Below are 16,865 nucleotides of genomic sequence, written 5' to 3' on the forward strand. Positions count from 1 at the left end.
AACAGACCGGGCTTGCATTAGCCCCAAGCACCCCCTTTTTTGATCATTCCTCAAATACTGATTGCCTGTGTAATCTGGCCATTCGGGGTTTGCTGCCCTGTCTCACAGTTTTAACCAACAGGTTTATAGACTCTTGGGCTTTTTATATCAGCAGGACCCTGTTTCTCCTGAAATCCCATCTCCTTGGGCTCCAGCTCTAGAGGCTCATCTAGCTGGCAGTGAAATCTCCTCTGCTCTCCTGCTCCAGAATATGGCAGCCTCTTCCAGCCCCTCCTCACCCCCTGGAGTCATGCTTTCTGGAAATGAAAATTTACAGAAGCTGTCAAGGCACCTGTTCTGAGATTTTTGTCGATCTCGCCCCTGATCAAAGCACCTCTAGGATGATAGAAAGCAAAGTGAACTTTCCCCAGAAGAACAGTATAAATGTTTTCAATTGCTTTGATCTCATCTTTATCATGTACAGTAAGTTTTAGGAATACAGAATTGTGGTAGTAATGTTGGGATTAAATTTTTATAGTTAAGGCTTTGAAGCACAAACAAAATTTTAAAAGCCTGTTAGTAATTGAAAATTGTAATCCTGCTGAGGACACATTTTACTGCTATAATAACTGTAAAACACAATGATAAATATAAAAATGTTACACTAGAATTTGGAGGAATATTTCTGCCCTAATTTCTTTATTAAGCTCTGTAGAAATTATCTTTGAGTGTACAGTCTTATTGGATAAATGGATTATCATTAAGACTAAAACACAAAAATGTTCTGGTATTTAAAATTGTAATAAAATACAGTTTTCCAGGTTTAACTGTAAAATGCAAAGGTGAGAAATAGTTTCATCACCTAGAAAGGTATAATTTCTTCAGCCTGATTGGTGAGAAGACTATAGTCCATTTATTTGGTGGTTCATTCATTCATTTGTTCACTTACGTAACACACACGTAACCAAGTGCTGTGATGTGCCAGTTAATAAAGACACAAAGATGGGCTTGACAACATTTTTGCCCTTGTGTGTTTTATTATATTCTGTCGAACTGTTTTGAAATAGTGACCCAAACAGCTGCTTATTGAAAGTGAACTTTTCTTTCACCCTGGGAGAGAAAACATGCCTATCCAGGTAAGGTGCCTAGAGAGTCCACAGTTCTTGATTGCTTTATATTCCATTTTCATTTTGTGGCAGAAGATATGGAAATGCAGACTCTTCATTATTTTTAATGTTGGAGTTGATCACAGAACAGTGGCATCAGTGGGTCATGAGGATGGTTGGAATAGGATTTAACAAAACCACATGGCAAAAGCCCAGAGGTTAATCCCTGATAAGTGTGTTCAGAAGCAGCAGGTCTGAGACGCTTGCTGGCTGGCAGGTCCATAGAGGTTCTTAAGAGGCAGTATGGTATGGTAGGTAAGAGCCATTGGGTCTGGAACCTGACTGAGATCGAATCCTTGATCTGCAATCATCCAGGGCAAATTTCTTCACTTCTCAGTGTTGTGGTTTATAATTTATTAAATGGAGGTGGTAACTATAATATAGTCCTCATATTGTCTTGGTAGGACCACATGAGGTAATCCATGAGAATACTGAGGACAGCAGCTGGTGCATAGAACTCAGTCAGTGGCAGCAGTGGTGGCAGCGGTACGGAGTAGTAGCTGTGATAGTGAACGTCAGCATCCTTATCATCATGACTTCCCTTTGATGTACCATGTCCTATAGTCACAGAGGTCATTCTCTAGTAGGTGTGGTCACGTCAGCATCCTTATCATCATGACTTCCCTTTGATGTGTACCATGTCATAGTCACAGAGGTCACTCTCTAATAGGTGTGATCAACAAGAGATAGTAGGTCACCCTTATTGGTGACTATATTTTAGGAACTGAAGAAGACTGCCTTCTTGTTTTTTGACATTCTTTTAATAGAGTTGACACCCGATATTACATTAGTTTCATGTGTGTGACTTAGCAATTTGACGAGTTCATACATTATGCTGTGTTCATCACTAGTGTAATTACCATCTCTCCCATTACATCGCTATTACCGTAATGATGACTGTATTCTTTATGCTGTGCCATGTATTCCTGTGATTTATTCTGTTCATAACTGGAAGCCTGTGTGTCCCACTCCTCTTCACCTATTTTGCCCATCCCACACTCCCTTCTGTATGGCAGGTGTTCATTTTATGTATGGTCTGATTCTGCTGTTTTTTAATAAGGCATTTGTCTTTTTCAGTCTGATGTACTTCACTTAGCATAGTACTCTCTAGCTCCATCCATGTTGTCTCAAATGGCATGATTTTATCCTTTTTTACAGCTATAGGATATTCCTTTGTGTACACACATTTTTCTTATTTGTCTATTAATGAGCACTTAGATTGCTTCCATAATTTGGCTCTTATAAATTATGCTACAATAAAGAGAGAGGTGCATATACCTTTTTGAATGAGTGTTTTCCTATTCTTAGAGTAAATGCCCAGTTAGTCATATTACTGGTACACTGGATCATTACTATATTTCTATTTTTAATTTTTTGAGGAACCTCTATAGTGTTCTCCACGGTGGCTTCACCAGTTTGCATTCCCACCCACAGTACATGAAGGTTCCTTTTCCTCCGCATCCTCACCAACCCTTGTGGTTTCTTGTGTTGGTGATTTTAGCCATTCTGACATGTGTGAGGTGATGATGTCTCATGGTAGTTTTGATTTGCATTTCCCTGATGATGAGTGAGGTTGACCATCTTTTCATGTGTCTGGTGGCAATCTGGATGTTTTCTCTGGAGAAATGCCTGTTGATGTCTCCTGCCCATTTTTTAATTGAATTATTTGTGGGGTTTTTTCTTTTTTGTATTGAGTTGTAGAAGTTCCTTACATGTTGTGGATATGAACCTCCTATTGGATATATCATTTGCAAATATCTTTTCCCATTCAGTAGGTCATTTTTTTTGTTTTGTCTATTGTTTCCTTCACTGTGCACAGGCTTTTTATTTTGATGTATTCCCAATAGTTTATTTTTGCCTTTGTTTTCCTTGTTTCAGGAGATATCCAGAAAAATGTTATGATCCATGTCAGAGAAGTTAATACCTGTGCTCTTTTCTATGGTTCTTATGATTCACATCTAACATTTAGGTCTTTAATCCATTTTAAGTTTATCTTTGTGTCTGGTATAAGAAAGTAATCCACTTTCACCCTTTTACATGTAACTGTCCAGTTTTCCCAACATTATTTGTTGAAGATCCTTTTTCCCATTGAATACTCTTGCCTCCTTTGTCATAGATTAATTGACCATACAATTGTGGGTTTATTTCTGGACTCTGTATTCTGGTTGATTGATCTATGTGCCTGTTTCTGTGCCTATACCATACTGTTTTGATTACTATAGCTTTGTAACATATCCTGAAATCTGGAATTATAATACCTTCAGCTTTGGTCTTCTTTCTCAAGATTGGTTTGGTTACTCAAGGTCTTTTGTGGTTCCATACTAATTTTAGGATTATTCTAGTTCTGTGAAAAATATTGTTGGTATTTGATAGTGATTACATTAAAACTGTAGATTGGTTTGGGTAGTATAGACATTTTAATAAAATTCTTCCAGTTAATGAGCACGGAATATAATATCTTTCTATTTGTTTATATAATCTTAATGTTGATGTAGCAGTTTTATGTTCTATGTAGGGTGTGCTCCACCAGTGACTATCACCAATAACTACGGGTTGGGGGGGACTCTGTACAGTAGTCCTCTTGCCTTTTAACAAAAAGACAAAAAGTTGCAGAAGGTTAGCAGCCCTTGAGAGACCATTGGCATGGAATGGGCCGCTGTCAGCTCCTGTAGGGAGGAGGGCTGATTCCTTCATTGGACTTCACATTGTAGGGATCCCTGGGTGGCGCAGCGGTTTGGCGCCTGTCTTTGGCCCAGGGCGCGATCCTGGAGACCCGGGATCGAATCCTACATCGGGCTCCCGGTGCATGGAGCCTGCTTCTCCCTCTGCCTGTGTCTCTGCCTCTCTCTCTCTCTCTCTCTCCCTCTCTCTCTGTGACTATCATAAATAAAAAAAATAATAATAATAAAGGACTTCACATTGTATTTGTAGCGGTGCCTTAGCAAATGGAAGTCATACATAATGCAAATTCAGTGACTGTCCTCACACTCCTATACAAAGGGGCGGTGAGGAAGAAAGGATTGAGAGAATATGCCTAACTCAGTGGTTCTCAAATTGGGACATTGGCAACATCTGGAGGTGTTTTGGTTGTCACATAGAGGGACTGCTACTGTCATTCAGTGCTCGAGGCCAGGGATGCTGCCAAACACCTTTAATGCCCAGGACATCCCTCAGCAGCAAAGAGTTTTCTGGCCCAAAGCATCAATAGTGTTAAAGCTAAGAAACCCTAATGAAGGGCTTCTGTGTATAGTTAATCTCAATCGCTGGTAATAGTTAAATGCCATTTTTACTTGTGGCCTGTTTGACTGGTTATAGAGCCTCCAGGCAAAAAGGCTAGAGGAGTTTGGTTTTTTAACACTGCAGTCACCTCCCAGTGGTACCACTGCCCCTGTCTGCATGGCTGGTCTCTGGCAATCTTCAGGTTTCTGGAGAAGCAGTTGATGCTTTCGATTCATTATATGAGCAAAGCTGGTGGCTCCTGCATACACCAGTTAAGGATGTGCCAGGGGTAGAGGGTGAGTCACGCTAACCATGGCACTGCAGCCCCTAGAGGAGAGCAAGCTCATGACCCTTTCAATAAAGTGATAAACTCCTTCATCACTTGGGAAGAGATTTCTTGAGAAAGGATGAGAGCGTTTTCCAGAGGACAGTTTTATTTTTTACTTTTATGTGTAGCAGGCAGTTGTATAGGGCTTATTATGCACCAAGTGGTATTCCGAACATTTTATAAATATTAACTCATGGAGTCCACGTAACAACCCAAAGAGGTAAGCTTATCCTTTTCTTTTTTTTTTAAGATTTTATTTATTTATTCCTGAGAGACACAGAGAGGCAGAGACACAGGCAGAGGGAGAAGCAGACTCCCTGCAGGGAGCCCAGTGTGGAATTTGATCCCAGTACTCCAGGATCATGACCTGAGCCAAAGGCAGATGCTCAACCACTGAGCCACCCAGATATCCCTAGGTTGACTTATTCTTATCACTTTTTTTTAAAGATAAGGAAATAGGAGTGAACAATAAGGACGTAAACCTAGAAACTTTGGCTCCAGAGTCTGGGCCCTTCACCACAATGTTGTGAATGAGAGACACTGAATTTCACACTTGAGTTCTTTCTCTGTCTACCCTGGCTCTCGACTTCTGGCTGGTCCATTGAGGCATCAGGGAATTAGGCCAACCTGACTCAAGTCCCCATTCCAGTTAATTATCTTATAGAGATAATGCCATGAGCACATAACTTCATGTCCGGGAACCTCCGTGTTCTCATCTATATAAAATGAAGTCATGTACCTCACCGGCCTCGCAGAGGAGATTAAGATAATGTGGGGTTTCTTAGATTTCTATGTGGCATGTAGTAGGTATCCAGGAAACATTAGTTCCTTTCTGCCCTTCTCTGTTATAATGCTATTTTGAGCTCTGTTGCTATAATGTTGTGGCCAGCTGCTTCCCACCTGTGGGTAAAAGACACGCTGAAGGCCAAAAAATAGCCCCGGTCAGGTATTTGTTAGGATGAATGAATGGACTGCTACAGAAGCTAACATTGTAAGGAAGTCTGATGTTCAGTTTGGGGAGAGTAGTGGGGAGGTTGTGCTTATGCCAAGCTCAGAACTCACCAGACTTTCAGGAGAAAGGTGTGGGTTTGGTTCTGCTTGTAATGTTTGGTCTGCTCCAACCATGCCTCCCATTTGTAAGCCACACTACAGACTTGCATGTTAATCCCACACTTTGTCTCTGTTTTAATGGCTTTCCTCTCCACTTGACAACATAGGACAGACAGCCTGAGTGCCTTACGGCTGAGGGTCAAGGTTGGTTGGCTGTGTCTTGGGGTTGGTGAACTGATCTGGTGTGTGCTTCTTTCCTGGCCAGATGAGATCACCTACTCAAAGCAGGTTTGCCCTGTTCCCAGTAGGAGAGAAAGTGGCAATTTTGCATTTGTCTCAGTTCAGGACTTTCCATATCCTGCTACCCACACCTATGCACTTTTCCCCTGAACCACTCCCAGCTCATTAATGAGGCTGGATTCTATTCACATGGGTGGCCAGCCTGTTGTCCTTCTGCCTTCCTCACATGTGCAAATCAATGTATCTTCTTTTGATTATGTGTTTCCAGAAGAGAGAAGCTTAATCTTCTTGTGTGTGTGGAATACCTCGTGTACAAACTTAGTAAATGCTTATGTATATATGAGGGTAAAGTGTCTATAATTTTGTCTGAGAGAAGTAGCATTTAACCCACAGTCACACGTGTAGAAAAGGGAATCAACTCTTAAATGTAAGCACCATGAGAGAATATCCCCAGCATCTAGGACAGTGCCTGGCACACAGTAGTTGTTTAGTAAATATTTCTTGAATGAATGAATGAATGAATGAATGAATGAATGAATCTGGTCTTAATTTAAGTATCTTTCTAAATCTCCTTATAGTTACTTCTGAGTTATCCAGCATGCCTGGAATTGGGAACTAGAGTTTTTATTAAGTATTACCATAAGTAACCAACAGAAATAAAGACTTGGGAAACAATTGGGATGTACTGGAGGATATAGCACTAAAAATAACCACTTTCTTTTCAAAGATTTTATTTGTTCATGAGAGATAGAGAGAGAGAGGCAGAGACATAGGCAGAGGGACAAGCAGGCTCCCTGCCGGGATCCTGATGTGGGGACTTGATCCCAGGAACCCAAGATCACAACCTGAGCCAAAGGCAGATGCTCAACCACTGAGCCACCCAGGTGTCCCAATGACAACGAACTTGATCCAAAAGCTACTTCAAGGCCTTTCTGCACTTTGGGGTTGTCATTCTCTAGGACAGACTACTATGCTGTAGGAAGGAGGAATTTAACAGAGTGCTTTGACTGAATGCTAAGGAATACTGGGTTTTCTCGATCAGCCTAGTGGCTGGAAATAATTTTATGTCACCTACTGCCAAACTCACATCGTAGAAGAGACCGATTTGTACTGTCTTGACCACTTGAAGATGGTCTCTGTCATCTATAAGATAGGGTTTGTTAGGACATGTCTTCCGATAGTACTTCTTCACTGTGCCACTTTCTGTTCTCCATGTCTGAGAGAGACGGAGAGGAGGAGGAGGGAGAGCGAGAGCAAGAGAGCAAGCGCACGCATGCAGCAGACAAACATAGAGGCCAAAGAATTTTTCAATTATCTGCATTTTCTTTTACAGATCTGAAGAAAACTCTTGCTGTGCTGTTGGATAACATCTTGCAGCGCATTGGCAAGTTAGAGTCAAAAGTGGACAATCTTGTTGTCAATGGCACAGGGACAAACTCGACCAACTCCACTACGGCTGTTCCCAGCTTGGTAGCACTTGAGAAAATTAATGTGGCAGGTAAGAACGGCACTTGTGTGTCCTGACGTGGAGTCAGACCCTGGTTTGAACCAGGAAGAGAATAAAGGAGCACAGTGGTTCTTCCTGGTATCAATCCCATAAACTTGGTACAGCCCCTCTAAAGCTGATTTTGAATTTGTTTTTGATTAACTTGTTAAAATACTTTTAAAGTTTCATCATGATATGTAATCCTGGTGGCTTCTGTGACATATTTCACATAATGAGCTCCTGGAATTCACTTTTAATGAGAAGATTCATAGCATGGATAAGTGAAATAGAGAGGTTATCTGGGAAGCTCATGCCAGTTGGAGGTCCTTTCTCCTCCTCATTTTTGTCAGTTTCAAAAATCTGTTCCATATAATAGATTCTCTCCTTCCCATTGTTAAAGAAGAGCCATGATTGCATAAAATGCCTCCTATGTGTATATGGGGAGATGCAAATTCTGGAAATGGCACTGATGAAATAAACGGACCCCACCCAATCTTGGGCTGATTCTGCTGCCCACTCATGGACACCAACCTGCGTTTCTCCCTGGGGTGGATTTAGTCTAGTCCCTTCTTAAAACTAGACTCTTGGATGAGAGAAGAAGAATAGATTAAATAAAAAGCTCAAATCACGTACAGTGTGTATTGCCTATGGCTTGTGTCGGATACCCCTAACGCACTGTCCTGGGGTTAGCCTCTGGGTCTCTGTATTTAGCCAGGACTTGTCCTTGTTAGGATGACAAAGCAGAGCCCGAGGATTAGGATAAGGTGCTTTGGGTGAATGGTTGTAGATGAGTTGTCTGCATTTCTGGTGGTGGTATCCAAACTCTAGCGAATGGATAAAATAAGGGGCTGGGTTGCTTTCGGATACTTTGAAAATCTAATTTAGTGTACTTTTTGGTTTCTCTCTACCTCTGACTTGCATTATAGAAATGTACGGACTTTAGCAGGAGAGATTCTTCTCCTTTCCTACCTCCTAGTGTCAAAACATTTAATTGTTTCACATTATGCAAGCTTGTTGTATTACCTTTCTGTTATGTTCTTTGCCCTTTAGCAAGTGTTAAATCACAAAATATATTTCTAATAATCCAAAGTGTCCAACCAAGAAAGGTATTAAAAATAACTTTTAATTACAACACAGAGGCAGTGTCATCTGGGCCATAAATCCTATCTTCCCTGCAGTTTTCAACAGCTTCTGTAATTAGACAAGAAAACCTCCCACTGTGTTGAGCTGCTTATTAATAAATGGAACCCATGCCTCTCCAACCTCCACTCCTCCACCCCCATCCCCAGTAGGAAACTCTACTGAAAAGGTCCTATCTGATTTCCTGGCAGTTCTGCGTTTTCCTGTTTCCAGAGGTGGAGTGGGGTGCTCTGTCTGCCTTTACCTTCACTGCTTCCCACGGCCTCTGTCGTATACGGCCCATGTAAATAAGTCAGTTGTCATTCTCTGCCCTGAGAAGGGATCTTGCTGACTCTGTCCTGTTTGTGTGCCAGGCTCACAGGGAGACTCACACCGCCTGGGCTTCAGGTACCTGGGTTCAGAACGGTGGATAGAACTTCAGGAGTGAATTGGGAGGAAGTCGGTGGCTCCTTCTTTCAAGCGGGATCCTAACTCCATGTATTGAGTTAGTTAGCTTACTCCATTAACCCCTCTTGAGCATGATTTCTAAGTTGTTGGGTCTGATGGGTCTCCTTTCCATGTGCCACTGGTACTCTGTTTTGTGTGTGTGTGTGTGTGTGTGTGTGTGAATTTTATTATTGGATAGTTTGAATGGACTTAGTTCATTTTTAGAACTTAGGCTCATGTGTATAAGGGTACTCTGTTTTTACTAGTATTTAAAGGACCTTAAGGATTTTGTGTGTTTTGTGGGGGTGGGGCAGGAGGAGAAGGGAGCCAATTTAGAGTTGTGCCTTTAGTAATTAACCTCATTGTCACTCCTTTGCACCTTTTGTATATGCTACATTCTGAGATTTTTAATGGCCAATTAAGAAGATAGTATATATGCATAAAATCCCATAAAAGGTGGCCATGTAAGGCTTCTCATAGGAAGGTACATTTTGAAAGTAGGTAGTATTGAGGCATAGGGTCCTCATGAAAGAGACACAGATTAGAAATGGATTGTGACTCAGGAAATAATTGGCAGGAAGAGGAGGAAACTAACATCCAGCAACTATCCAGGAAATACCAGTTACTATTTGTGATCCTTGGAGGCACATGATTTTACTCCGTCTTCTCAATGTCTATGATTGCATTACTGGTTTCACAGGTTTTATGGAGTTGAAATGTTTGGAAGGGGGATACCTTTAGTGTAGAAATCCCCTGGGCTCAGCTTAAGACCCAGCACCATTAAGAGAAGAGGTTGTGAGTGTTGGCTCCATCTTCCTGGCTCTCGTTTGTAAATCATCACAAATGGGCAACTTTAGAAAAATACGCTGCCATTTTCTTAGAGGCTCCTAGAGAGCTGACAGTTTCCTGGGATATTTAATAACCTGTCTACTAAGGAAGTTCTCTGTGTCTTAAGGGTCTGTTTTTATGGCCAGCCTGTGTAAAAACAAGCTTGTCCCTCTGTGTGCACGGGCAGTCCTCCCTTAGGCCTTAATGGCCACAGTGGATGTAGACATGAGGGAGTGGGGAGGAGGGCTTTGTATTTTGTCAGTTGAACAACCTATTTCTAAACTGTTTGCCCTGTCTGTAGATTAGGGTGCCAAAGAGAAGGATAAAATGTAAGTTTGTACACTTGTTCAGGAAAAAGCCATTTATTGCTTTTGTTGCCCTCTCTCCAATCCATGGCCATATTGTCCCCAGACCCCTGCTCTGGAGCCTGGAGAGCGTTCATTTTTAGAGGGTTCCAATCCTGAGTGAAGTTTTTCTCTCTTTTTGCATTAAGACATGTGGTAATTGCTCAGAAATGTTCTCCCTGGTGTGTCTTTACTGCTTACTCTGGTGTCTTATTGCTCGCTGATGTTTCTGATTGCTTACTGTTGTGTCTTATTGCTTGCTGATATATCTTCTGGTTGGCTCTAAACTGCTTCTAAATTAGGTACCCATGGCAGTTGAAGAAGGGTTCCCTAAATTTATTTTCTTTTTAGGCATAGCTCTGTATATGTGTATATGCATGTGCCCTTCCTCTGTTTAGCTGTGTTTTCTGTACCTTGTATCCAAAATGGCTTTTCTTTCCAAATTTATCACTCTTGGGCTTTTTTATTCTGTGAAGGGAACGTTCCACTCGAGAAATCTCGCTGGAAATGAACTCCATTGAAATCAAGAATTAGCTCGAACTGCGTTCTTGAGCTTGGTTTATCTTCTGGAAGACGAAAATGAATCGAAGAAACAAAAATCCAGATTTTAAAATATCCCCACCCTTCAACCAGTCACATAGTAAATCAGTTTCTACTCCTTGAAAGAACTTGAATCTTTGCCAAAATTATACACTTTCAGAATGAGGCATTTGTTTTTGGAAAGACCGATTCTGTTTTTCTCTACTTTTATGATCTTAAATTATGAAGCAGAGTGAATAGCATTGGATCTGTTGTTCTTTGCCATGTGCAACATAGAGGAAAGGTAAAAAAAAAAAAAATTGTGATAATGAAAGTGCTTGCCTTTTGACGCCTGACAGTGTCCATTTGATCTTTGTTTTGTCCATAGTGCCTTGTCCAAAGCCTACCTGTTGAAAGTACACAATAAATGCCCCCTGGGATTGGATTGTGCTGGAGGGGACAGCATGTGGTTTCATTCCTAAAAGGAATGTCTCCTTTCGGTTCCTCTTTTCCATTTCTGCTTATGGGATTTGCATGGAAATGGAGCTTGACATCTCATTTCCCTTACTCAAACCTTAGCAAACACCACCTATGAAGTAGAGTTTTGTTTTGTTTTGTTTTGCTTTTTTAATCTGTCATGTCTGAGCTTCCCACAAATGCTTCCATGCTGTGGAGTCTTCATGGAATGTGATGGTTACAACTCTAGATGGTAGTATTTTAGGGAATGGGCACTCTTTCCATCAGTTGGGGGGTGGGGCATGAGTGCATGTGTACCTCTGCATTTATTTACTTATGCTTTAAAGAACTAGTTGTCATTCACATCAGCTGAATAAGTCACCAGCATTGAGGGTTAGCTATAAGGCACAACCTGATGATAACATTAAGGCTGATGTCCAATAGTGAGTCTAAACCAAACTTTAGCCAGGCCTACATTTCACAGACGTCAATAGTCACACACTGTGTAGTATGTGTAGTGTCACAGTATCTGCAGGTGAAGTGCAATGTATTTGAGCTTGGATGCTGTTCTCAGTAAAAAGAACCATAATTATTATTCTACCATTTAAAAACTGAAAATGAAAAATGTCCCTGCTGAGTTTCAGGACTTGCATTTGGAAGTGCAATTTTCCCCCTTTTGTGCTGCTAATGAACCTTGAAATTAACTTGCATCTGTGTGGTTTTCTCACTTGGGTCCCCATGTTACCAGTTGTGTTGGAGTAAGCACCTAAAGTGCCTCAACCCCCTGCCCAGCTCCACAGGTGGCTTTTTGGGGATCAGGTAATGGCCGGTGTGTGGCACCCCAGATGGCTGGGCAGACAGGAGAGGGCTGGGTGCTTTCTTATTAACATGAGTGGGAAACACAGTTGTTTCTACATCTACATGTATATCTACATGTACATGTCGTTTCCAGTTTCATTCTTTATAAGGGCAGCACTAAATACTTGGCTGCTTGTCAGAGATAATTCTTTTGGTATCTTCCTAGAAAAATGTATGTCATTGCTGGTGTGGTTTTCATTTTGTGTGGTCAGGGTGTTTTGATTTTTGTCATGAAGAAGGAGAAAGGAGGGCAGGAGGAGGAAGAGAAAGAGAACTACAGTTCGAGAGAAGTGATGCTAACCTTATGAGCATGGATATTTATAACACTGATGCTCAACTGCTGGCAATTTTGCAAACCCCTCCACCCCCCTGGCCGTGCTTAGCGATGTCTGGAGACATTTCTGGTTGACATCTAGGAGGTACTATTGGCATCTAATAGAAAGAGACCAAGGATGCTGCCAAACATTCTGTAGTGCATAGGCTAGCCCCCACAATAGCAAACTCTCTAGCCCAAAATGTCAATTGTAGGGGCACCTGGGTGGCCCAGTGGTCACACGTCTGCCTTTGGCTCAGGTTGTAATCCCAGGGTTCTGGGATCGAGTGCCGCATCAGGCTCCCCACAGGGAGCCTGCTTCTCCCGTTGCCTATGTCTCTGCCTCTCACTATGTGTTTTTCATGAATAAATAAACATTTTTTAAAAGTATCAATTGTACGGTGGTTGAGGAGCCCTGATCTACAAGGTAGTATTGGAATCTGGTGTTTCACTTAAGACCAGTGCAGAAAGATGCTAGGATGTTGTGCTCAGCTGATGGGCCGGCTGACACATAAAATATCCTTCTCTCGGGATATCTGGGTGGCTCAGCAGTTTAGCACCTGCCTTTGGCCTAGGGTGTTGTCCTGGAGTCCCGGGATCGAGTCCCACATCGGGCTCCCTGCATGGAGCCTACTTCTCCTTCTGCCTGTGTCTCTGCCTCTCTCTCTCTCTCTCTCTCTCTTTCTCTCATAAATAAATAAATAAAATCTTTTTAAAAAAATCTCTCTTCCTTGCAAGGCTGTTGGCAAGTCCTCAGCCCCAACCACTTTTAGCTTTGCAACTGATCTTTGAGACCTCCAAGAAAGAGATTTTTATAAACTCTTGGAAGGCTCTTGGGATCCTGACCTTTAAGAAACTCCTTTCCTGGACCCACTCCAGTAAATTTTTGGCAACGTGCATTTTACTCCTGCTTCTATAGAAGGTAATTATTTCTTTTCATGAAAGAGGCGCTAATTCAGAATAATGATGGCAAAGTAGTCTGAGAGAGTAGATTTAAATTACAGGAATGGGTTAGAGGAAATTCTATTTTATTAATTTTACGCAGAGTATATAATTATCAAGACACGAGAGAGTAAATTAAATAAGGTAAGGAAAACAAGACAGGTCCCCCAAGATCCCCTTTACAGCGTGAAACAACTTACGTAGCATATTTGGAGCAGTAGAAAAAGAGATGATCCTGAACAAGGTAGGTTGAGGGAGTCTGTGAAGAGTAAAACTCAGAAGTTTGTATTGGTTATGGAAGCAGTGACAACTGAGGAGACTTTAAATAAAGCAGGAGGACAATGAGATGAGACCTGAGTTTTTGGAGAAGAATTAGTGGCCAAGTGGAAGTGGGGTGCTTTAAAGGGGGAAGCCAGGTGAGAGAGTTTAGTGGAGTGGGTAGGAGAAGGCTTGAAAGGCGGCATGTGCTTGATGCCCAAGGGAAGGGGGATTAGAGACCTGAGTCAGGTGGAGGTGATGTCAGGACACTGGTGGACGACAGGAGAGATCGAGGCGGGGGGGTGGGGGGGGGTGCTGTCATCATGACCAAGTGATGCCTTTATTGAGGAAACAAGCCCACAAAGACAGGATCTTGTGAGGACAGTAGCCATGTGTTAATGTGGGTTGCTTTACTGCAAGCCATTTGTTTAAGGAAGATCGGTTTAAAGGAAGTTGGAACATTGGTTCTAGTGCTCAGGACTTGAAAGGCTTCATGGAAGGCAGTGGTTTGGAGCCAGGCTGTCCTAGTTCAGATCCCAGCTCCACCACTTTAATGCCTCTGTGACCATGGGCATCTTTCTTAACTTTTCTATGGCCCTCTTTCCTCATTTGTACAATTGGGGAAATAATAGTAGTGCCCATTTTCATGGGAGTTGTTGATGGGGATTAAGTAAACTACGTCAGACATATGCCTGGTACAAAGTTAGCACTAAATGAGTGTTAATTACAGTTTACAAGCCACATCGATGTAGCTTTTATTTTGTTGATGTAAGAATGGAAATTGCAGTAACTAGTTATTAGAATATCACAAATAACTAATATTTGTGTAAAGTATAGATTAGAAAATAATTTTGTATGTGTTAGTTCATTTGAGTGCTTTAAATTTACAGTTCCCAAATGGACCTTTTTTGTCGGTACTTAAAGGCTTAGCAGGATACCCATGTGTTTGTCAATAATCTCTTTAAAAAAGGCAAAAAATCTTAAATGGAAAGGGAGTTGGGGGCCCATGCAGTTGACTACTACTTCCAGAGATGATGCTGAGCTGCCCTGCCTTCTGATTTGGCTTCATTCTAAGGCCATCTTCTCAGGGTGGTGGTTGAAATGGTCACTGGGGGGTCTAGGTTGCTGGCAACGTTCTTGAGGGGGTGTGGTTCAGATCATCTTGGCTTGCTGTATATGCCTATCCATGATCTAGTCACAGTACTCGATGACATCTTGATTGGGTATCTCTGAATCGTGCAGGTCACCCCAGGGTTTCACGGTGGGGGGAAAAGTCCTTAAAGAGAGTCCAGGCAGCAGATACAATAGGTATGACCACCAGAGACCCACGTCACATTATTGGTTTGGATTTCCAGAATTGTCCTAAACCGTTTGCGGCCATACCACCCTGAACGCGCCCGATCTCGTCAGAATTGTCCTAAGCCTGACTCAAACTTTTCTTTCCTTGGTGGTTCAGAGGACGAAGCTTCCAGAATGTTAACCTTCCTTCTCCCATTCGAAATGCTGCTGTTATGGCTGAATGTGGCACAGCCTTGCGGGGACCTTGCCTCGCCTACACCCTGCTATTTATTTATGCTGTTATACATTTACCTGTTTCTGTCCTTGGCCTGGAATGCCCTTCTGCTTTCCTGGTTCTTCTTTATCAGCTTTTCCAAGACTCCTCTGAAGCACTGGCTCCCATAAAAAGCCTTCCTGAGATCCCCTCCAGCCTCAGAAGTTTCTGGTGCCCTTGCTTTGTATTTTCACAACTGTTATTATGTACATCTTTGGACCTTCCCATACTTTATCTGTCTCCACAGCCAAGCTCTAAGCTCTTTGAAGGCATGGGCAAAATATCCTGCATTTTTCTTTTGAACCCAGTACCTAAGTGAGAGCCTGGCAAATAGCAGGATCTCAGTAGGAGTCCAAGTGAATGTACTTCTTCCTCTCCGGGACATGAACCAGGTCAGCTGCTGTCCTAAAACTTGTATCATGACAGTGATGGCCACGTGTCTAGATCAGTGTGTCTGCCACTGGCCTGCTTTGACAATTAAGTGAATACTTTTAGAATCCCCCAATGCACCTGGAAAGTTGCATTGCAGTTGACTGTTATCTTGTTCAAGGGGGGAAATGCCTTTGCTTTGCTACACTTTTAAGAAAACTAGGGTTACATAACAAGACTTTATCTTGTAACTCTTGGTGGCTGGTTATGTAAGTAGGATTTAAACACTTCTAACGAGCTATAGTAGAGATGACTATCAATGAGTAGTCCTTGCAGAAAAGTGGGAACCCACTAATCCTTTAGACTTAGTACTCAACCTTCAAGAAGTACATGGCTTTTTTTCATTTCAGTAAGTCAGAGTATGTATCGCAGTGAGGAATGCTGTTTTCCCCAGCCTCTTGAGGTTGGTGAAGGACAGGAGCTCTTAGGAACCTGTACTATGGGATTGGCCATGCACTTTGCTTTTGTTGGTGAAAATTCCTCTATATGGGGCTGTTCAGTGGATTGGAGATAGGACAGGCTGAAATAGTCTCGCTTTAATCAGAAGGCGACAGATCCCACTTGCTCTTAATTTGGCTAAATCGGGTACATGTATACAGTTGTACTATCAGTCTGCATATGGTATTGATTCATTAGACATTCCACAGCCACAGCAGAGCATATGCTTTCCCACGGATACTCCCTTGTCTTTCCCATTCCGTCCTTTACCTGTTTTTATTGACACATGTCTCAAAGAGGCAGTCTGGAGCCTGAGATTTAAAAATTCAGAAAAAATTGTAGAATAAAGTTGTTTCGATGGGAGCAGGGGGCTGTGTCTATCTCTGGGTGGTTAAAACAGTTTCTTAGGTATGAATGCTTGTGGGGATTTTGATGGATTTCCTTTTAAGCTCTGCTTTTGACTTTGTAGATCCATAGCTGCTAAAATTAGGCAACCTAAATGAAAATCAGTTGTTAGGTTTTGTTGATGTTTTTTGCCTTCTTGGTGTGTCTCAGAAAAAGAAGAGAGAAAGCAGCCTGTATTGTGAAGGTGATCTGAAATTGTTGGCTGAGTTTAAAAAGGAAGCAAAGGGGCATCCAGTTAGATGTGTGGCCAAGAGTGGCTGAGCCACCCCACAGTTCTGGGCAGCAGATGTCCTTTCCATTACTGCCCAGAATGGTCTCCTTGGCCTTTGGACCTTCAGCACATCTCACGAGCAGGATCATAGCACCCAAGTCAACTCATGTCAAGCTGAGGACCCGTGGCATTGACAGAGGCAGCAGAGGGACTATGTGTCTGGGGTCGATGGAGGGTTTAAATTGCATTTTGATTTGCCTCATCAGAGTTGGCCAGCT

At 42.2% G+C, this 16,865-nt stretch overlaps 1 protein-coding gene across 5 annotated transcripts in view; it reads left to right on the forward strand.

Moving 5' to 3' along the window:
• MGAT5 (alpha-1,6-mannosylglycoprotein 6-beta-N-acetylglucosaminyltransferase) overlaps positions 1–16,865 on the forward strand; it is a 333,678-nt gene that overhangs the window by 131,936 nt on the left and 184,877 nt on the right. For all 5 annotated transcript variants that reach the window (XM_072757610.1, XM_072757608.1, XM_072757609.1 and 2 more), the window contains one exon: positions 7,316–7,480. In XM_072757610.1, coding sequence (XP_072613711.1) covers positions 7,316–7,480 — 165 coding nt within the window. The remainder of the gene's footprint in view (positions 1–7,315; positions 7,481–16,865) is intronic.

This window comes from Vulpes vulpes, chromosome 5 (assembly GCF_048418805.1).
Source record: "Vulpes vulpes isolate BD-2025 chromosome 5, VulVul3, whole genome shotgun sequence".
Lineage (NCBI taxonomy): Eukaryota > Metazoa > Chordata > Mammalia > Carnivora > Canidae > Vulpes > Vulpes vulpes.